The sequence below is a fragment of the Haemaphysalis longicornis genome, unplaced genomic scaffold (genome assembly GCF_048455015.1).
Source record: "Haemaphysalis longicornis isolate Haplotype H1 unplaced genomic scaffold, Haemaphysalis longicornis Haplotype H1 scaffold_3, whole genome shotgun sequence".
Taxonomy (NCBI): Eukaryota; Metazoa; Arthropoda; class Arachnida; order Ixodida; family Ixodidae; genus Haemaphysalis; species Haemaphysalis longicornis.
In genome coordinates, this window is record NW_027526335.1 from 212,985,547 (window position 1) to 213,009,130 (window position 23,584).

General features: G+C 46.8%; 1 protein-coding gene across 1 annotated transcript in view; it reads right to left on the reverse strand.

Annotated features, from left to right (window-relative positions):
* Window positions 1–747: 747 nt before the first annotated feature.
* LOC144175686 (uncharacterized) overlaps window positions 748–23,584 on the reverse strand; it is a 38,689-nt gene continuing 15,852 nt past the window's right edge. Inside the window, exon 2 of the mRNA XM_077704727.1 lies at window positions 748–872. Within this exon, the coding sequence (XP_077560853.1) occupies window positions 748–872 (125 nt within the window). The remainder of the gene's footprint in view (window positions 873–23,584) is intronic.

The window sequence follows — 23,584 nt, forward strand, 5'->3', positions numbered from 1 at the left end:
GAACCGCACTACCGAGTGCCTGGAGGTGCACTCCTGCCCGACCTGGTAGCCACAAGGGGCAGCCAGACCGTCGTACTTGATGCACAGGTAGTGTCTACTCTGCACCCCCTGACCGAACTTCATGCAACCAAAACGGCGAAATACATGAACAAGGACTTCTTAGACCAGTTGGGCAACGAACGACCTCTGGTCTCAACGATCACCATGAACTACCGGGGTGTTTGGGCTTCCGAAGGTGTTAAGACGTTGCGCGACCTGGGCCTCATACGCCGAGATTTCAAGACACTAACAATACGCTGCCTTCAAGGGGGCTACCAGGGCTTCTGTGCCCACCAACGCATGACGACCACCTACGGTGGCTGATGGGCAAGTGGCCCCAACTGCTGCCTGTTTAACCTGGGAACCACTTCCCGCTATGCAAAGTGGGAATCTCCCTCTCCGTATAATGGAGGGTGGAAAAAAAATAGCCAAATGCCTCGTCATCTAATTAGTGACGCGCATGAATGGATTAACGAGATTCCCACTGTCCCTATCTACTATCTAGCGAAACCACAGCCAAGAGAACGGGAAACGGCGAAAGTAACTATGACTTTTTCGGAAGACCCGGCACCGCGCGCTGCGTTTGCCTCACGACGTCGGTTGGACAATTTACCGCCTAAAGCCAAGCCCTTCCCTGATGACGTTTGCCCTCCCATGAATGAAGGGGCAGACAATATAACCATTGAGGGTATCACGACCTCTGAGGTATCAACTCGTACCCTGGATGTGGTCGCACTTGATGACAGGCGGGCCGCTGCTGCTGTGGCTGGCACCCATACTGGGGGGGTCTCTGCCCTCAGCGACTGGGTCCAGAAATCCATGCCTCCCTGCGCCTGCAGTGGACAAGAGCAGGGGAGCCATTCCTAAACAGTACAGGAGTGTGCGTGCCGCATGGGCTTTGCCGTTGAGGGCCCGAGAAAGTGAGTGCTTTACGCCTCAGTCGCCCGCCGCAGCGGTTGACTCCCCGACGCCGTCCGTATCTGTGGCGGCCAACCCTTCCCTGGGTAACGCCGAGGCTCCCCTTGCCACGGACCTAGGAGTGGCAGAATGCGTGCAGGGAGCTTTACGGGGAGGGCCCGTCAAGGTTGCCTCAGCAGTGCCGGTGAAGAGTCGCTCTCTGGCGAGTGGGCCGCCGCCGCAAAGCATCCCAGCGACCCCCCCCCCCCCCGGGCACCTTCCAACAGAGCGAGGCTTTGTCCCCGCTGGGGGGTGCATCCGACAATTCTCCAGGGATAAGTCCGGGCAGCACCCGGCATGGCGGACAAGTACAGCGGCCCCCTGTGTCATGGATGCTGGACTCATCGTAGTCGTCTGGCGGGGAGGAGATGCCGGTCCACCACTTCCACATAGACGAGGCTCCTGCCGGGTCACCGGGTCTCTTTCCTCCCTCCACTTCTGGAGAGCACGATAGCAGTACTGGGGAGGCGCGGCGGGGTCCAGCGGTACCATGCGCCAGCAGCTATCGACGGTGGACGGAGAGCGACATGCGGCTGCTCGCGCACAAAGAAACGCAGCTTCCACCCGGCACGAAGTTAAAGAATAGGGCTCTAGCAGAGGTTTATACCTCTCGTTTGTACGATGCAATCAAGGCAGTTCGCAAGTCGGAGGCTTACCGGGCAAGTTTTGGAGGAAGTAGTGCGAGAACCAGACCCCGTGTTTGTCACAGCCGAAGACAGTACTACACTGCCCACACGACACACGCTCATCCGACCCTGCTCGAAGAGGAGGTGGCGGCCATACTTGGAGACCACGAAATTGCAATACCCGGTCTGGCCGGAAATATCTTTAATGTACCCGTCACGATGAGCGATTTGCACGCCATTTACCGCCATTACGGGGTAAAGCTTAGGCCACGGTGTGGGAAGAAGAGGGAAGGGCCTAAGCTGCAACCACAGAGGCGGGGAGAAAAGTCCCGAGATTACAAGCGCCGTCTGTATAAAGAGCATCAGAGGCTATTCTCGCTGGGTGCAAAAGTCTTGCTTGAAGAATTGGTGGGGGGGCTGGGGCCAGTGTCCCTTGGGGACATCCACGAGGCATTTGACCCCATCTTCGCAGACCCCGAAATTGCTCTACGCAGCCTCCAGCACCCTAACAACTTCTCGTGTGGCAACGCAGCTAGACTCACATGCGACAGGTCATCAAGCGTATTTTGCATCTGCCACATCCATTTCCAGACATCATGGTCCACTTCCATCACCGAGCTGGTGCTTAGGGGCAATGGAGTTGACACGAGTAACGGCCGAGTGCCAGTTCAAAGCTCTCGCTAGACTCCAACGTCTCGGGTCCCCTATCGTGGATGCGGTGGTGGAGGGCACGCTCTGTGATGCCTGGGTGGAGCTTGGTGAACAGCTGGGCGTCCCAGTAGGCATCACGGATGTGGTTGAACTAACTAAAGCCCTGGGGGTTGCCCGAGTGCAACACTGGAGGAGATGGAAGGAGCAGTATACTAACAAGTCTCTCTTTTCGTTCGAGGGAGACCCCGTGGGTAACAGCTGGCTCCGGCCACGTGCGCGGCTAATGAGTGACAGCGATCGCATCAAAGCACTCAGGCTGCGCACAAACCTGTTCCCCACGAGATCACTCTCGCATAAGCATGCAGCCGATGCGGGGGCTCGCCTCTGTCGTAGGCGTGGCGGAGCTAAAGAAACTTCCTTCCATATCGTCCAGAAGTGCGTCTCCGTCCACGAGCCTCTTTGCTCAAGGCATAACTTCATCGAACACCAGATCATCACTAAACTGCAGTCACGCCATCCCGGAGCCCAGGTGACATCGGAACGCCTCATCAGGGACGGGGAGGGCAGGGCCTTCCGCCCCGACATTGTCGTGTCTCGTGCCGACAAGGTCTTCATTCTAGATGTTGCGGTCACCTGGGATGCCACTCCGGTTGCTGTCGATGGTGCGTGCACCGCCAAAAAAGAGAAGTACTGGTCCCTGGTGCCGGTCTTCTCGTCAAAGCCTGTCGAGGTTCATGGCCTGGCCTTCGATGCATGCGGCCTCGTCGGTCCCAAGACTAGGAGAGCTGCCAAGGTCATTGGACTAACAGATGGGGAGTTGGGCTGGTTGGCAGCCCGCACAGTGGTTGGCAGTATTATCTGTCTCAACCGATTTGCCAAAATTGTTCCTAGCAAGGGGACAAGTTGGCAACTCTCCCTTTCTTTGGACCATCACTAGGACATCACCTCAAACACACGTGTCAATCACTTGCATTCAGTTTTTGTGTTTTTTTATTCGTATTACCCATTTTTCTTTTGCATCCCATGGTCCGCACATTTCTCTATTCATGTCTCTTAGGTCTTTGTGCGTTTGGGGTGTTTTTTTTTCCCTTCTCTGCTTTTTTTCCTCTGTCTACCTGTGCCAATACACTTGGCAATATTTCTTGGAGCACTTGTGCTCCGGGCAAGGAGAACCGGACGGACCTGAGATCTTTGCGGGTAGCAGCAAATGGCGTGCTGCCCTATCCTTACCCTTTTATGTGCCCTTGCTGCTGTGTTTTTTGTGTGTTCTTTCTACAGTGTTTGCGTTTATTTTCTATTTTCCTTGTTGCTTTTGGTGTCGGGTTTTTTTCGTTCTTTTCAGAGGAGTACGAACTTGCCTGCTCAGGACCACCGGACGGACCATTTCAGCTGTGCTGATTTACCTATCGTGCTGCGGCGTTTCTTTTTCGTTGGAGCACCCGCCTTTCAGGGGCAGCAAACCGGCCTGGCAGCCACAACCGCTCCCCCCCCGAGACAAAGAAAATGGTGGTCGGGGGAAAACAATAAAGCGTACATAGCCATATGCCTCGTCATCTAATTAGTGACGCGCATGAATGGATTAACGAGATTCCCACTGTGCAGGCCAGCGCGGGAGGCATCCTGGTGAGCTCCTACTTTTTGGTCAATATTTCGATAATTATGCATAAATAGAAGTGGTGTAATCTAAAAAACAATAGTTTACAAACTAGTGAACAAAAAAATTCCCCCGCATTTCCCCGAGGGGGAGAATGTGAAAGTGCGAATGCACGGTTGTCGGCCCGCTTGCGGCCCTTGCGCTCGGCCCCCGCAGCCCACCGCCTCGCCGCCTTCTCTTCCATCGGGTTTGTAGTATCACGTGTACACCACGCAGTTATCAAGCCGCTATAACGCCACTGAGTCGCCAACGCACGCCGCTGACGACGTAGTTTGAATGCGTTAAAGATATAAGGCGCGTCACTAACACTGATATCACCGTCGTGTCCGTGGCTTGGTCGGTAGAGCGTCGCGCTGCGGCCGCAAAGTCCTCGGATCGAAACCTGGCGCCGGATGCTGTTTCTTTTTTAAATATAGAGGAGCACTGCGGACGCCGACGCCGCCGCCGACTCCGGCGGTGGATGGTTTGGGGTCGCTTGTAAAGTGCATTCGCACTTAAAAGAAACCAGGTTCGCACTAGTAAATTCCCAGAAAAAGTTAAAATGACCTTTTAAAAAATTGAAGCGAGCTAACCCTAACTTGTTCATTTTTTTCGCATCAACTTCTAAAAAGAAAATAATTCTCGTATCTAAAGGTTTAGACAACGTAAGACATTGTTCACCCAATAGTTTTACTGTTAGGAGCAACCCTGTTATAGTGGATAACAGGTAGATTTGGTCAAAAATCCAAAACTAAAATCTACGAACACATAGGGAGCAAGCAGTAAACAAAGAGTCATTGGACTGCGCCCATCTTGGTGGAGTGACAGGAACATAAAATGAGGTAAAATAAAACTGGTCATAACTCTGCAACCCTTGCACGTACAAAAACGTATGACCACTCATTTTAACCGACACAAGCGGGAATAGACGAAGGTAGTATCCATGTTATAGTAAAAAAAAAGAGAAAAAAAATAGCGGGAAAAACAGAGAAAAAAAGAAAAAAAATTGTTTTTGTTTTTGAAAGCTTGCATCTCGACTCGTATTCCAAACGGTCTAGAAGTATTTAAGGCGCTCTAGAATAACTCCACAAGTACAATCCAAACAATAAAATGTAAAAAAAGCAGAAATTGCTATGGAAAATAACAGAAAAAGAAAGAGAGAACAATGGATGACGAATATAGATCTTAGAAGAAGAAGAAAAAGAAGAAGAGCCACAAAGAGGACGTGGACGAAGATTTTCCACCATTACATCAAACCGAAAATCTTGAGCTACCAGACGCTAACAAGAGTTTGTTAGACAGGATCAAGGACACCGACTCAAAGATCCTGAGCGCTCTACTGAAAGTAGGACGAACCACAGATGATGAGCAAGCAGTTAACGAACTTGCACAAGAATTCCAAGCATTGAGAGGCCTAATTCTTGATCTGTCCACAAGAGTCGGCTCCCTGGAAGGTGAACTAAGTGCCCTCAAAGAAACCCAGTTCAGAACTTTTGCTGAGACCACAAAAGCGATGAGCTCTAGAGAGCCACAAGAGTCTAAGATCCCAACAGCAAGGAAAAGGCAGGAAGCCCTTCATGTTAAAGCACCACATTGTAAACCACTTGAGGCAGCAAAAGTTGTAGAAGAAACTCTCAAGAAAAACTTCGACCCGGCACAGCTAGGGCTCAGCAATGTGTCTCTTCGGAAAACCAGTCAAGGTGTGATAGTCTTGTCACAACAGAAAGACGGCTTGGAAAGGCTCAAAGCTGAAATCCAAAAGAATGAGCAACTGAACAAAAAACTCGCGGCCGAGACGCTGGAGCCCCGACAACCAGAAATTCGGGTTTTGGACGTCCCAAGCGATGTCACTCAGCAAGAACTTCAAGAAGAAATAGCAGAGCAAGTTGAATTATCCAAAGAGCAGTTAAGAATCAAAAGTCATGGATTCCCAGAAATTTGGAAGAACGGCTATCGTGCAGTTACCAGGAAGTGCCTTCAAAAAAATCATGGACGCAAAACGAGTGCGAATAGGATGGACGATGTGCCGAGCGGATGAAAATCTTTTCGTACCAAAATGCGAAAAGTGTGCTAGGTTTCGACACCCAACTACAGCTTGCAGAATCCAAGACAAAACAACCTGCACAGATTGCGCTGGCTCTCACAGTCATAAGGACTGTCGAGCTACAGAATTTTTCTGTAAGGAGTGCGACATCTTCAACAAATCGACGCGAGGGGAGTTGGTGGACATTCGGCACTCCATGAAGGACAAGAACTGTCCCACTTTCATGATGATGATGGTATGATGTTTATGGCGCAAGGCCAACTGGGGCAAAGAGCGCCAATACAATAGTCGTATATGAGAGGTGATACCTTAAACACTACGTAAAATCAGCAAAAAACAAAAGTAAAATCACAAAACGACAATGAGCATGGCTGGTGTATAGGGCCAGTTTCATGATGCGTGATAGGAAATGAGGTTTAAAAACTTGACTTCTGACAAATACTCAAACACACGTTTCACGGAAACAATGGCTTCGTCATGTCCCACTTTCAGGCTATACCAGGAAAGAATGCGGCAAAATATCAACTATTATTAACAGCAATCTCAAGCGCACAATGACAGGAAAATGGAGAGATGAAAAGAGATGAATGTGGAGTAAAGAATTTTGATATGTCCCTAAATAAAAATCCGGAAATGATCAATTTCAGGAAAAACTACCATTCTTAAACTCGGGCAACTATGGCACATTCCTTAAAAATTATCTAGATTAATCTAGCAAGAGCATTCAATGCAACAAAAACATTAGTTATTAACCAGCAAGAATTTCAAAATGATTTAAGCATTATACAAGAACCTTATTACCTTGATATAAAGTAATAGGTTTCCCATTAAAAGATAGAGTTCTAGCATATAGAGTCAAGCCTAAGACAGCAATAGTCTGTCATAATGAAGAAATAACTCTTTTTACCATAAACATTGAACAAAACCTGATAATCTGCAACATAACCTGGAGAAACAAAACACTAACTGTAATAAACTGCTATGTATAGCCTAAAGAAGAAATAACCGATATGTTAGAAATACTAGAAAACATCAATTTTATACCAGACAGTGGTTACACATTATTAGCAGGAGATTTCAATGCTAAAAGCGACTCATGGGGTGGCAATAAAAGTGACAAAAGAGGAAGAGCTCTTCTTGAATATACTATAACAAATAATTTTGAACTTCTTAACAACAATAACTCTTTACCTACTTTTGATACCGTAAACGGAAGAAGCTGGATAGATACTACATTTGCATCACAGCAATTAAGCACACAAATAAACAGCTGGTCTGTTTAAGAGGAGAAAAGTGAAAGTGATCACAGATACATTGAAATAGAAATGTTTGACGTGCAACCTTTGAAAGAAAAACGCCTTACAATAAAAGGCGAGAAAAGAGTCATTGACGAATTAGAAAACGATCGGTAGATGTATGAAACTGCTCAATATAATATAGCAAACAGCAATCAATTAGAAATAATTGTGGGACAATTTCATACAAAACTTCAGAAGCTGATTTCCAAACAATCAAAAGTAATAAATGCGAAAAGCAATCGACAAAATCCATGGTGGAATGCTGACCTTGAGATAGAAAGGAAGAAAGTAAGGGCACACAGACGGAGGTATCAAAGAACCAAAGGACAGTTAAGAGAGAAATTTAAAGGAAGTTATATAGAAGCACTTAGAATATACCATGTAAATATCAATAAAGCAAAGGAGGAAAGCTGGAAGCAATTTTGTAGCAAAATTAGGAACAAGAATCCATTTTCTTTGCCATATAAGCTAGCGGCAAACAAAATAAAGAAAAATACCATTATCCCAAGTATTGTCAGAGATGACGGTGAAATGACAATTTCGGAAAGAGAGTCTGTAACGTATCTTCTTGAAAAATTGTGACATTTTTAAGGAAGATGGTACAGATCAAATTGAAAATAACGGAGAATTACAGTTAGACCCAAGTGAAAACGACATTGAGTTCACAGAACAGGAAGTGGATATTGTAGTAAAAAATATCAAGAAACATATAGCTCCAGGATATGATAAGTTGTCCACTACAATTGTCCAAAAACTATATACAAAACATAATAAGTTCTTCTTAAACATCTTCAATACCTGTTTGAAGTTAGGCCACTTCCCAAGCAAATGGAAGATATCTAAAGGAATCTTAATTCCGAAAGCTAAGTTCACGCAACCAGACAAACATGAACACTTCAGACCGATAGCACTTAACTCTATATTAGGTAAGGTCCTTGAAAAACTGATGAACGGCATATATCAATACCTGGTGAAAAATAACCTACTAAAGGAAAACCAATATGGATTTGTACATGGAACATCGGCTATCATGGCACTACACAACCTCAAGAAGAATGTTTTGGAACAAACAAACCGTGGAAACAAATTCGTAATTATTTCTCTTGATATAAAAAATGCATTCAACAACATTCAATTAAACAATATGACGAGCATTTTTAACAAACTAAAGATTCCAGGAAATCTCGCACAACTTACATTAGACACACTAAAAGGCAGAAGTATAACGTATGACTTAGGAAATAACAAAATAGAAACAAAACTACCTAAAAGATCCCCCCAGGGATTTCCATTGAGCCCTTTGCTATGGAATGTAACCATATCAGAATTATTAAACTTAAAAATGCCAAATCAAACTGAACTACAAGCATTCCCAGACGATATTACATTAACAACTGGAGGGCCAACGATGAAGGACATTGAGCTGAACGCCCAAGAAGCACTGAAAACCCTTCTACAATGGTCTAACTCAAACAAAGTCCCATTTAACCCTGATAAAAGTGAAGCATAATTAATAGGTAAACATTATCAAAAAAAGACCTCCAGTAATTAAACATGAAACACACAAGGTAATTCTTGTAAAACAATTGAAACTTTTAGGAATAACATTTGATCAGAAGTTATCCTTCATGGAGCACTTAGATTATATCAAAAACAAAATAGAAAAACTGACTTTTAACTTGACAAAATTCTCTGGAATTACATGGGGTATTTCTCCCAAACAACTAAGAGATATATATATTCACGGATTAGAAAGATGATGATGATCGTTGGATGTTTATGGCGCAAGGCCAACTGGGGCAAAGAGCGCCAAAACAATAGTCGATGATAGGGGTGAAACCTTAAACACTAACTAAAATCAGCAAAAACAAAAGTAAAATCACAACACGACAATGAGCATGGCTGGTGTATAGGGCCAGATTTCATGATGCGTGATAGGAAATGAGGTTTAAAAACTTGACGTCGGACAAATACTCAAACACACGTTTCACGGAAACAATGGCATCATCACCTAGGAAAAACGATGGATGTAGGGGAATATGTTGTCTGTAGAGTTCTCTGAAGTGTTTGTGTCGTGTTGTGTGAAGTGCCTTGCATGTGATTAGTATGTGTACTACGGATAGGGCCTCTCCGCACCTGCTGCACTGGGGTCTAGGAGATCCCGTCAGCAGATACGAGTGAGTTGCATGCGTGTGCCCTATCCGTAGCCTACCCAAGGCGACTTCCGTGTGTCTGTTGCGTGAGTCAGCTGTGTACCGTCCCAAGTGTGGCTTTATTACATGTAGTTTGTTGTCTGTCTGTTCGTCCCAGTGTGTTTGCCATGTTCTGCGCAGGTGTTGTCTTATGTGTGGCTTGAGGTCTGTGTACGGTACAGTTGTTACGTCTACAGTGTTCCTCAGTGCAGCAGCAGCTGCCCTCTCGTCTGCCAACTCATTCCCAGCGATCCCAGCGTGTCCTGGGACCCAGCAGAGGACCAGCTTATGCTTTTGTGCATACACGGACATGATAGTGTTAAATACAAGATTAACTATGTGGTTTTTGGGGGGTTTATGCGATGACAGTGCGCGAACAACACTCAAAGAATCTGTGTAGATGATAGAATTGGGAATTTGATTTTCAAGGATATGTCGTACAATCAGTAAAATTCCGTACGCTTCTGCTGAAAAAATTGTTGTGTGCACGCTCATGGTTCTGGCTGCATTGAAATTCGGACCATGAGCAGCGCACGACACCATAGTGGAGGTTTTAGAAGCGTCACTGTAGAATTCAGCACGTGGGTATTTAAACTGCAGAGACAGAAAGTGCTGCAGTATTGCAGCCTGCGGTACCCGATTTTTGTCAAGTTTCATAAAAGAAAGGTCGCACGACACAGGACGAACTTGCCAAGGCGGTAAACTGTTTGAAAAGGATGACCTGTACACATCCAAAAACAAAGCACTGAGATCCGAGGCTCGCTCTTTCACTCTAAGTGAAAAGGGCAGAGGAACGGATGGGCGATTTACAAAGAGCAGAGATGTGGATGTGTCGTTAAAGACAGGATAAAAAGGATGATTATTGAGCGATGAAATTTTAAAAGCATAAAGCAAGTCCATGTATGTTCGTTGGTTCTCAAGGCTCCACTTATTACACTCAACATAAAGACTCTCAGCAGGGCTTGTGCGGAAAGCACCCGACGAAAGACGAAGGCCCAGGTGTAGAACTGGGTCAAGAATTCGCAAGGCTGTCTTAGTCGCCGACCCATACACCACACTGCCATAGTCCAAACGAGACCCAACCAAAGCAGTATAGAGCCGTAGTAGGAGTTCTTTGTCGGAACCATAAGATTGATGGGAGAGAACCTTAAGTATATTCATTGTTTTCAGACATTTATGTTTAAGTTCCTTGATGTGTGGAATGAATGTGAGTTTCTGGTCAAACACAACACCTAAGAACTTGTGCTCCTTGTTCACAGGAAGCGACACGCCATTAAGAGTAATGTCTGGGTCCATATGGACCCCGCGCTTCCTGGAGAACACAACGCAGGAGCTTTTTACAGGATTTAATTTAAAACCATTCTTGTCTGCCCAGCCGGCAAGTTTCTTTACACCAAGCTGGACTTGACGTTCGCAGATTGACAGATTGCATGATTTATAGGATATCTGCACGTCATCTACATACATGGAATAAGAGATTGTGGGTGGCAGTGCCTTACCAAGAGAGTTCATTTTTACTATGAAGAGAGTGCAGCTCAACACGCCACCCTGTGGCACGCCATTTTCTTGCACGTAAACGTTTGAGAGTGCACAACCAACTCTTATTCGAAACGTTCTGTCTGACAAGTAACTAACAAGAGTGTTTAACATGTTACCCGATACACCGAATGACTTGAGGTCCCTAAGGATCCCATAACGCCAAGCGGTGTCGTATGCCTTTTCAAGGTCGAAGAAGACAGTTAAACAATACTGCTTATGCGCGAAGGCATCCTTGATGTACGAGTCAAGAGCTACCAGTTGATCGTTCGTCGATCGCGCCATCCTAAAGCCTGCCTGGCAGCTCTCGAGAAGACCGTTGTACTCAAGGAAGTACACGAGCCTGCGATTTACCATCTTCTCGAAGAGCTTGCACAGGCAGCTCGTCAGGGCTATAGGACGGTAGCTTGAGGGGGACGACGGGTCCTTTCCCTCCTTCAGGAAAGCTACAACTATAGCCTCCTTCATAAGAGTTTGGAATGTGCCCCGAAAGCCAGATCTTGTTATAGAGGTGTAAGAGTGTTAGAAGTGTGTCTGCATGCAGGTGTTGTATCATTGTGTATGTGATGTTGTCTGGGCCTGGAGCTGAGGGTTTACACGTGCTTAGAGCAGCCCTCAGCTCATGTAGTGAAAACAGGGAGTTGTAAGAAGTCTGTGATTTGTTGCTGTCGCGTAGGGACTTCTTTTCACAACAGGCTTTATGTTTCAGGAAAGTGTTTGTGTAGTGTGCTGAACTGGACACGTGTTGGAAGTGTTGTGCGAGTGTGTCAGCCTGGTCTTCGAGTGTGTCCCCTGTAGTGCTGACCAGAGGCAGGCTGTGTGTTTGTTGTCCCTTGAGTTTACGTATTCGTGTCCATACTTTCCTTGTGTCTGTGTAAGAGTTTATTGATGTTATGAATGTACGCCAACTCTCTCGTTTTGCCCCACGGCGCATACGTTTTCCTAACGCCTTGGCCCGTTTGAACAAGAGGTTTCCCGACGTGGGGTACCGACGGAGGATACCCCACGCCTTGTTCTGGGCCTCTCGCGCCCGCCTACAGTCCTCATTCCACCACGGCCTCCGCTGGTTGCGCGGGGCACCAGAGGCGTGGGGAATGGACCTTTCGGCGGCGTCGAGGATGTGCGCCGTGAGGAGTTGTGCGGCTTCATCTACGTGTAGGTGTCCTATGGATGTGTGGAGTAGTTTGGATGTCTCTGTAAATGTATTCCAGTTAGCTCGTGATTCATTGAACCTATTATGGGAAGATGGACTGCATGGGCCTTTACCTATGTATGTAAGTGAGGTGGGGAAGTTGTCACTACCGTATGGGTCAGTTCCCACACCCCACTCGAGAAGAGGAAAGAGAACTGCGGAGCCAATAGCCAAGTCAAGACATGAGTATGTGTTGTGTCCGATGTTATGATATGTAGGCTGTTTATTGTTGAAAAGGCATGCTCCTGAAGATGTAAGGAATTTCTCTATAAGGCGACCTCGGGCATCCGTGCGAGAAGAGCCCCAAAGAGTGTTGTGAGCATTAAGGTCGCCTGTCAGGATGTATGGTTCGGGCAGCTGGTCAACCAGCGCCTCGAAGTCAGAGCTTAAAAGTGAAACATCAGGAGGAATGTATATGGAGCATACCGTTGTCAACCTATTAAATATTATCAAGCGTATTGCTACAGCCTCAAGGATAGTGTTCAGAGTGACAGGGTGGCATGCTAAAGATTTCCGGGTGATTATGGCCACACCCCCAGAAGAGTGTGTGCAGCCATCCCTGTCTTTCCTGTATACCAGGTAACTATTCAAGAAATTTGTGTGTTTAAAATTCAAATGTGTTTCCTGAACACACATTACACTTGGCTGATTGGTATGCAGAATCTCATACACGTCGTCAAGATTATTCATAAGGCCTCTGCAGTTCCATTGAACAATATTTTCTCTTCCCATTATTTAGTGTGAGAGCTACTGGAGTGTGTATGTTTATGTGTCGCCTTTCGGGGCTGTGACTCTTGGATTGGGCTTTTTGGGCGGCCTATCTGTAGGCTTGGACGACGGAGGCCGCTCCTTGCGCTGCGTTGCAGGCAAGAACGGCATGACGTCCATCTCGTCGTCCGATGTCCTGGGTGTGCCCGTCGAACCGGGCCCCCCGGACTTGGCCCCCCTTCGGGGGCCCTTCGTTTGACCCGCCACCGCCGCTGGTGTCGGGGGCACCAGAAGTGGCACGGGCGGTGCGGTGGTGGTGGGAGCCGGTCCGGGGCCCGTGGTGTCCATGGCACCCTCCAACGCACTGGACGATGGGGAGGCACGGACGGGAGCGGCACCGGTCCCGACGGAAGAGGTTGCCACCACAACCGCTGCTGGCTCAGCGAGCGGCGTGGAGGCGGGCAGGGCTGCCAGAGGCAACCCAGGGGGGGCGGGGGCGGGACCAAGTCCGACTCGCGGTACTGGGTCCCCGCCGAAACCAGACGCCGCTCCGCCCCCCGGCGAGCTGCGTCTGCATACCTCCCCAGGGGGAAAGAGGCGAACCTCTTTCGCGCCTCTGGGAAGGTAAGATTCTCAGTCACTTTTACCTTGATGATCTCCTTCTCCTGTTTGAATTTCTCACATGTTCTAGAGTAGGCCCCGTGGGGTCCCTTGCAGTTAGCACAGATGAGGGTTTGTGATGGGCAGTTGTCAGATGCGTGATCATGTTGTGCACACTTGGCGCATGTTAGTCGACCACGACAAGCATTAGTGCCATGTCCAAACCGCTGACACTTGTAGCAGCGGCGTGGGTTCGGCACGTAGGGTCGGACCGGACATCTCAGGAAACCTGCGCTGACCGATTCGGGAAGTGTTGAGCGGTCAAATGTCAAGATTATGTGTTTAGTAGGTATTATTTGGTCATTTCGGCGTATCATGATTCGCCGCACAGCTGTTACGCCCTGATCGCTAAGCCCTTCCAGCAGATCTGCTTCAGTCTCATTTATTAGATCTCTATCAGAGATCACGCCCTGGCAGCTATTAAGACTGCGATGGGGCGTGATCTTGATGTCGACATCGACCATGCGCGTTTGCTTCAAGAGGTTACAAGATTGTTGCTTGTTTTGAACTTCAATTAGGACTTCTCCCGTTGTGAGCTTTTTAGCTTTGTACGATTTGCCTACAAGGCTTTCAAGGAACTTGGAGATGATAAAGACAGACTGGGAAGTGATGGGGTTTGATTTATCCAGGGATTCCATTACCAGGAAGCCCGAGAAATTATCGGGCTTTGGAATGGAGATCGAAGACAAAGGAGGAAAAGATACTTCGGTGCGGCCCCTTTTCAGGGACCGATCACGTTTGGAGGGGGGGTGTGAAAATGCCATATGATACATTGGAAAGCAGGGGACGGGGGTACTTTCTTCCACAACCTTACCCTGATAGCTGAGGAGGTCCCGGAGCTCCCTGCCTGGTGAACAGACAGGGAGCCCATCCGCCGGAGCTTGACCTGGGCTCCGACGGCCACCGTTCGTGGTTTCTAACCCTCCACCTATAAACACATTGCCACGGTTGGATCCAGCGTATGTTTGGGGGCTCGGGATCCGCGGTATCGCCAGTACCGTCACCAAGATTGCTCAAGGTGCCCCGTGCGGGGAACACCCAAGTTGGAACATCTTTCGTTGTATTAAACAAGTCAAATAAAATAGTGCACCAAGAGATGTACAAACTCCCAGAACACAGCAACAACTTTATTGCCGAGCTGACAGCGATTGCTAGAGCACTTCAATACATTAAACAAAATGGGTCCAACTTTCACTATCAAATACTAACCGACAGTCTTTCAACATTACAAGGTCTCAACAATCCTACATCAACAAATTCTTTTAAAGTAAACCTTAAACAAGAAATAAAAAATCTCAATAGCTCACATAAATTAACAGTGACATACGTTAAAGGACACTCACGAATATTAGGCAATGAGATAGCTGATGAATTAGCAAACAAGGCCAGAACTAACGGAAACGAAATAGATCACCCGATAACTAAAAGATTTATCAAAAAAGAACTTTACAACACAGCTATAAAGAATTGGAATATAGATTGGCAGAAAGAAGGCAAAAAATAACAAACTTATAAATGGATAAACAATGTAAGGGAATCAATAGACAATCTTCCAACAAATTATTTTTCTACGCAAGCTTTGACAGGACATGGAGATTCCCATTTTACCTCAAACGATTTAAAATTTCAAACTCAGACTTATGCAAATGTGGCGAACAAGCGCAAGACTTTGATCATTATCTTACATCATGTTCAATAACCTTTTTAATATAGAAAAAAACTTAAAGAAATACTAAAAAGAAAGAAATTCCGAGCTCCAAGGCCGATATTATAAAAAACCCTAAACTCTTGAAGATATTAGAAAATATGGTTGAAAAAATAAACGATGAAATTCCACAAAAAATACCTTCCTGACGATTCCGTCGGAACTAAGGGAGGGGAAAAGGTTTGCAGAGGCCGAGCTAGGACCCCAAGAAAATCATTTCTTGTGGGTGACCCCCTGGACCAGTGGCCCAATGAAGCACTAAGCAACCTTGGAGGCAACCTAATCAGAGGCCCAAACTGCCTCTCAAAAGCAACTACATCACCTTCCATCTACTCGCAGAACCACCGCCCACGAGGCAGGTTCGCACGCTATCAGCGTTGAAAAAAAAAGGGAGAAGAGAGCAACAACCTTCACTTTGGGAACGTTACCATTCCCACAGGATGCTCCAGTCAGCTGGGTCTTTGGTCCTACCTGCCCTCATTTTGACAAGCAACCAAAATGGTTCCTTCTCAATCGAGAGAAGCCAAGTGGTGGCCCGCCACCAAACCTACTTGTCATCCACTTAAATTGGGCTCTGTACAACCGGACCTTCTCCAGCTTGAAAAACAAAAAGTACTTCTTCTGTATCAAATGAAGAGTACTAAAGCTGCTTCCCCAAGGGTCCCCAGGAGGGAACAGCACCTGAGAACGCAATGAGATACCACCCCCTGCGGCATGTTCGCCAGTAAGGTAACAAAAGCAGTCTAAAGTACACATTCTAGATAAAACCTCCATTGGAGCAAGGAATTTCAATGGAATTAGAAAAAAAATAAAGTAAAAATCAAACCTAAACCTCTTTCTCCCAATCTTATCACATTACATATTTCACTGAGTCAACAAACTATATCTCTTCGGTAAAAAAAAATCACAACTCTCTCACCATTCTTCGCACTAAAATATAGTCACAGATAACATACTCAACTGAATATTTAACAGCATTATAAAGTGAAAGCCAAACAAGAGAACACCACTTATAAGATAAGTTAAACGGACGAACTTCTAGCAATTAGTTTTGCCATGAAAAAAAATAATAAAGGAACATTAAGAGCGAAGGAGAGATAATCAACCACATGCCCCTCCCCCCCAAAAAAAGGGTTCTGGAGGCTTACAGACTTCAACATTCATCTTTCGCTACTCCTAATCATTTCAGTCAGTACTATTCATAGGAAACCACTTAAACTTTAATTATACTTTCACTTTTTTAATCAACTAAACACATATATATATGTTATATGTAACCTTGAAATTCTTTGGAAGGGTACTAATATTTTCTTTATTTTAGCAGGAAAACCAGAAGCAACCTGATATTTCTCCTACATAGTAAAAGATCAAGACAAGCCAATCTACTTCACCACAACAATTAAGACTTCGATTGAAGATTGAAGACTGAAGTCGAAGACCACTCACTTTTTCGAAAGAAAATAAACACCGCCTTTTTCCCCCCGTTCCCTTGGCCGGTTTCGCTGATGGTATCCCCCCCCCCTTTTTTTCTCTTTTTTTCCCCCCAAAAATTAACTTTTCCCACTTTCTTTTATTTTACTATTGGTTTAAGCCTGCTATACCTAGTGGTGCAGGCTGAGGCACTTATTATTTTATGGTCTTTTAACTTGCCTCACAATATCCATGTCCCTAGTGCTAAATTCTACGCCGCTAAGACCCCACACCCGCTTCAGCACTTTGCCGTTCGAGTAGATGATTTCCCATTCATGTTTCTTTGTTTCGCTACTGTAAATAATAGACGCAAACTTCTCATGTTGCAGCGGCCATTTCAATGCCCTGTTCAAAACAAGTACTTCAAGAATATATCGACGAATTCTGGCATATCGCGTTAGTGTCCCGGCACTGACTTCAACGCAGGTTTCAGGTTTCTAACGGCGTGAGCAGCTCTGCTGCGGTAGACGTCAGTCAATAGGGTAAGCGGGCATAGTTGCGTGTCTTTTCTTCCACAGGAGGAGGCATTCTGTTTTCCCTGATTCACATTCACGATGTGCAGCTGGTGCAATGGCAGAACGTTGTTGGATAGAGTTTTATTACCATCTCTATGGAGATGGAGCTGATGGAGCTTTATTACCGTCTCTATGGCGCTGGAACTGATGTGTACATCAGCGCGTGCACTGATGGCTTGCAAGCTCCCTGCCTGCCTACCATAAATTTGGACTGTCCAATCATCAAGCCCCATCGACATGCGACTTCAACAAGCGACAGTATAAAGGTCCCGGCCATGGCGTTCTCATCCAGTGGGCAATGTGGCAGCGGCAACAGCAGCATGCTCAGGCTCTTCTTACCTTTTACGCACGTATGTTATCTGAACAATGCGTACTGCGTCAGGTCTGGCAATCGTTTTTAGATGCGAAGCATCTCATGGTCGGGGCTATGTCCCTCCCTTGTCGTTGTCGTTGCGCCGTCCACGTCCCCACTGCGCATGCTCGGCTTGCTGAGCCCCGGTCCCTTCTATGGCTCCTGGATCGACAGCGTTGCCGGTGTCTTCCTCGGCCGGCGCGAGACGAGCACGCTTCACGCGCCTTCGACGTTTCATCGTCGTCGGCAGCGGCGTGCGCCGGCGAGTCTCGGCGGGCCGTGATTACAAGCAGTCCACAACCATCCGGGGAATGTGCATCGACCTCATCTTCAGCAACTTTAGGGTTCATTCACTACAACAGCCCTTGAATTTACATTTCACAGAGCGTACGGCGGTCATAATCAAAGCGTAACACAAACCGCAGCTCGACGTCACCTACGTTGAACATGATGATGATAATGTTTAAATAAAGACAAACTCAAACCACGTACAACGTCTCCCTCTCCCCCCCCCTCTCTCTCTATTTAATGCCTCTCCACTCTAACACTCTCCAACCCCCTCCAGTAAAGTTACACCATCTTCCTGTAGGGCAACCCTGAGTAGTATGCGAAACATCCATGGGGTCAACGCAATTTCCCATTTTGTAGTTCTGGTAAGTGAAAAGTGTGGTAATTACCATGGAAAGCAAATGGTAAATATAACGGTAGCTACGTACCTCAACCTCGCAAAAACGACGAACTGAAATCTAATGGTCACATGAATCGACCTTATACCTGCTTCGCATACTACTCAGGGTTCACCTACGGGAAGATGGTGTAATTTTTTCGCTACTGCTGATTTGCCCACCTAATCTTGCGGTACCGTTTTCTAATGCACTGTATTGTTTTAACGGCCTAATATTGTGTGGTGATGTCGAGCAAAACCCAGGTCCCCCGAACGAAAACCCTCAAACCCGCTCGAACACAGGCACTGCTCCCACTATGCAGACCCTGACGGTACAACCAAATGCGCAAGATAACTGTGATAGCCCCTCCGTAACCTCGATCTTTGAGCAATCACTTACTAGTCAAAAACAAGAAGCTCGCGATATAGCCGGTTCAAGATACAGTTCAATGCTCGCTTTCACCCACTTGTGTAGCAGCATTAGAATCTACATCATTCGGAAGGGACACTGAATCCACGAGCGATAGTAGGCGTTCTCAAGTTGCGCCAACTGATCAAACCGTAAGAAAACTCATTTCTAAAGTAGACGACTTGGAAAATCGATCGAGACGCCATAAAATTATTGTGCACGGACTCTCGGAGGACAGTAACGATAACAGTGAAAGCCTTATGGTTATGGTTTCCCAGTTATTCTCAGAGGATTCCCAGTTATTCTCCGTCATGGCTTGTTGAAACGGTAGTGAACGCAAAACCGCTTTGTGTATAAATAACATGCTAGAAAGAAAATATTGCTCTTGCTGTAACCGTACTGATGATGGTTGGATGTTTATGGCGCAAGGCCAACTGGGGCAAAGAGCGCCAAAACAATAGTCATATATGAGGGGTGAAACCTTAAAAACTAAGTAAAGTCAGCAAAAACAAAAGTGAAATTACAAAACGGCAATGAGCATGGCTGGTGTATGGCATCATCACCTAGAAAAAACGACGGATGTAGGGGAATATGTTGTCTGTAGAGTTCTCTGAAGTGTTTGTGTCGTGTTGTGTGAAGTGCCTTGCATGTGATTAGTATGTGCACTACGGATAGGGCCTCTCCGCACCTGCTGCACTGGGGTCTAGATGATCCCGTCAGCAGATACGAGTGCGTCGCATGGGTGTGCCCTATCCGCAGCCTACCCAAGGCGACTTCCGTGTGTCTGTTGTGTGAGTCAGTTGTGTATCGTCCCAAGTGTGGCTTTATTACGTGTAGTTTGTTATCTGTCTGTTCATTCCACTGTGCTTGCCATTTCCTACGAAGGTGTTGTCGAATTTGTGGCTTAAGGTCACTCTGTGGTAGCATTGTTATATCTACTGTGTTCCTTTGTGCAGCAACTGCGGCGTTCTGATCCGCAACCTCATTGCCAGCAATCCCAGCATGGCCTGGAACCCAGCACAACACCAGAACAAGTTTTTGGGCATATATAGACATAATAGTGTTGAAAACCATATGGACAATTCTGTTTTTGCATGGCTTGTACGATGCCAATGCGCGTACAACGCTCAAAGAATCTGTATATATGATGGACTTCGAGATTTTGTGTTCAAGAACATGTTGTGCAACGAGTAATATGCCATATGCTTCAGCTGAGTAAATTGTGGTGTATGTGCTCATGGTTCTGCATGCATCAAAGTTTGGTCCATGAGCAGCGCAAGACACTATGGTTGCAGGTTTTGATGCATCACTATAAAACTCTGCATATTGATACTTGTACTGGAGGGACAAGAAGTGCTGCAAAATTGCAGTTTGTGGTACCCTGGTTTTATCAATATTCGTGAAAGACAAGTCACAACACACAGGTTGAAGCTGCCAGGGTGGTAAGACGTCAGTAAAAGAAGATGTGTGAATGTCTAAAAAGGAGATGTCGAAATTTGAAGCTCCCTGTCTCACTCTAAGTGAGAACGGCAAAGGAACAGACGGGCGATTTACAAACAGTGGCGATGTGGATGTATCATTAAGAACACGTTTAAAAGGATGGTCATTCAAAGATGAAATTTTAAAAGCGTACAGAAAGTCCACATACGTTCGTTGGTACTCAAGGCACCACTTATTACATTCAACATATAGACTCTGGGCCGGGCTAGTGCGGAACGCACCCGACACAAGGCGCAGACCCAGGTGCAGTACTGGATCAAGACTTTTTAGCGTTGTTTTCGATGCCGACCCATACACGACACTGCCATAGTCTAATCGAGACCCGACTAACGCGGTAAAGACCCGGAGAAGCAGTTCTTTGTCTGCACCATAGGATTGGTGGGAGAGGACCTTGAGAATGTTTAGTGTTTTGAGGCATTTATGTTTAAGTGTTTTGACGTGAGGTATGAACGTGAGCTTGTTGTCAAATATGACACCTAAAAACTTGTGCTCCCGTTTAACAGGAATAGGTGCACGGTTAAGCGTAATCTCAGGGTCGGCGTTAATCCCGCGCTTGCGGGAAAATACAACACAAGTACTCTTGGCCGGGTTCAGTTTAAACCCGTTAAGGTCCGCCCAGCCAGCTAGTTTCTTAACACCAAGTTGTACTTGACGTTCGCATATTGACAGGTTACAGGATTTAAAAGATATTTGCACATCGTCTACATAGATGGAACAGGAAATGGTCGGCGGCAATGACTTTCGGAGGGAGTTCATCTTAACTATAAACAAGGTGCAGCTTAGAACTCCACCTTGCGGCACACCATTTTCCTGCAAATATACAGTGGAGAGTGCACCGCCAACCCTCACTCGAAAGGTTCGCTCGGCCAAATAACTACAAAGAGTGTTCATCATGTTGCCAGAGACACCAAATGACTTAAGGTCCCTGAGGATGCCGTAGCGCCAGGCTGTATCATAAGCTTTTTCAATATCAAAAAATACAGTAAGGCAGAACTGGTTATGGACAAATGCATCTTTTATGTAGGATTCCAGTGCAAGAAGTTGATCATTGGTAGATCGCCCCACCCTGAAGCCTGCCTGGCAGCCCTCGAGAAGACCGTTGTACTCCAGAAAGTACACTAGCCTACGGTTTATCATCTTCTCGTGGAGCTTACACAGGCAGCTTGTCAGGGCGATGGGACGATAACTTGCGGGAGAGGAAGGGTCCTTCCCCTCCTTCAGAAAGGCCACAACTATAGCCTCCTTCCAAGACCTTGGAAGCTGCCCCGAAAGCCATATTATGTTGTAGAGGTGTAGGAGTGTCTCAAGAGTGTCTGTGTATAGGTGTTGTATCATGGTGTATGTAATGCTGTCTGCCCCTGGAGCTGAGGGCTTACAGGTGGAAAGAGCAACCTTCAGCTCATGAAGTGTGAATTCAGAGTTGTAAGCAGAATTCGACTTGTTCTTGTCTCGTAAGGGCTTCTTTTCTGCATTAGTTTTGTGTTGCATGAAAGTATTAGTGTAGTGTGCTGAGCTGGACACGTGTTGGAAGTGTTGTGCGAGTGTGTTAGCCTGGTCTTCCAGTGTGTCCCCTGTTGTACTAACCAGGGGCAGGCTGTGTGTCCGTTGTCCTTTTAGTTTTCGTATTCGTGTCCAGACTTTGTGTGTGTCTGTGTACGAATTGATGGAAGTGAGGAAGGAGCGCCAACTCTCCCTTTTCGCCTCACGACGCACTCGCTTCCCAAAAGCCTTTGCCCGTTTAAAAGAAATGAGGTTATCCGACGTGGGGTACCGGCGAAGGACACCCCACGCCTTGTTTGGGGCCTTTCGCGCCCGCCTGCAGTCCTCGTTCCACCAGGGCCTCCTTGGGGTGCGAGACCCAGTGTAGGCCTGGGGAATGGACTTTTCGGCAGCGTCGACTATGTGCGCCGTGACGAGTTGGGCTGCTTCCTCAACGTGTAGGTGTTTTATGGTTGTGTGGTGTAGTTTAGATGTTTCTGTGAATGTACTCCAGTTTGCTTTTGATTCATTAAACCTGTTATGGGAAGATGGACTGCATGGGCCTTTACCTATGTACGTTAGGGATGTGGGGAAGTGGTCACTACCATATGGGTCCGTGCCCACGCCCCACTCAAGACATGGAAAGAGAATTGCAGAACCAATAGCCAAGTCGAGATGTGAGTACGTATTATGTCCTAAGTTATGGTATGTAGGCTGTTTTTGGTTGAAAAGGCATGCTCCTGAAGATGTAAGAAATGTCTCTATCAGGCGACCTCGGGCATCCGTTCTGGAGGAGCCCCAAAGAGAGTTGTGTGCATTAAGGTCGCCTGTTAGGATGTACGGTTCGGGCAGCTGGTCGACCAGCGCCTCGAAATCAGAGCTCAGAAGTGCAAAATCAGGAGGAATGTAGATGGAGCATACCGTTACCAACCTATTAAATATTATCGTACGGATCGCTACAGCCTCGAGGACAGTGTTTAAAGAGAGAGGATGGCATGCTAATGATTTCCGGGCGATATGGCCACACCTCCTGAAGAGTGGGTGCAGCCAACCCTGTCCTTTCTGAATACCATGTACCTATTTAAGAAATTTGTTTGTTTAGAATTGAGGTGGGTTTCCTGCAGGCACATGATATTTGGCTGACTGGCATGCAGAATCTCATACACACCGTCAAGATTTTTAAGGAGGCCTCTGCAGTTCCATTGAATTATGTTTTCTCCCCGCACGGGGCACCTTGAGTATTCATGGTGACGGTGAGCAGCGACACCGCGGACCCCGAGCTCCCAACATAAGCCGTGTCCAACCGTGGCGAGGTGTTTTTAAGGTGAAGGGTAGAAGCCGTAAACGGTGGCCGTCGGAACCTTGGTCAAGCTCCGGCCGATGGGCTCCCTGCCTGTCTACCAGGCAGGGAGCTCCGGGACCTCTTTGACTACCAGGGTAAGGTCAAAGGAGAAAGTACCCCCGTCTCCCTGCTTTCCAATGTATCATATGGAATTTTCAAAACCCCCCCCCAGACGTGATCGGCCCCCGAAAAGGGGCCGCACCGAAGTTTCCTTTCCACCCCTACCAACTATCAACGTTCCCAAACATGACAACTATCCCCGTTTTTTGGTCCTTGAATCAATCGACAAATCCAAACCCGTCTCCTCCCAATCTGTATTCCTCGTCTCCAAGTTCCTTGAAGGAATTGTTGGCAAATCGTTCGAGGCAAAAAAACTACGAACAGGCGAAGTGTTGGTTGAAGTCAAGGCGCAGCAGCAAGCCACAAATCTCCTGACCCAAACCCGCATGGCAGATCTGGACATCACTGTCACACCCCACCGCAGCCTCAACAGCTCGCAGGGGGTGATATCTCAACCAGATCTGCTAAGTGAAACAGAGGCCGATCTTCTAGAAGGTCTGAAGGATCAGGGCGTAACAGCTGTCAGGAGAATCACCATCCGTCGCGACAATG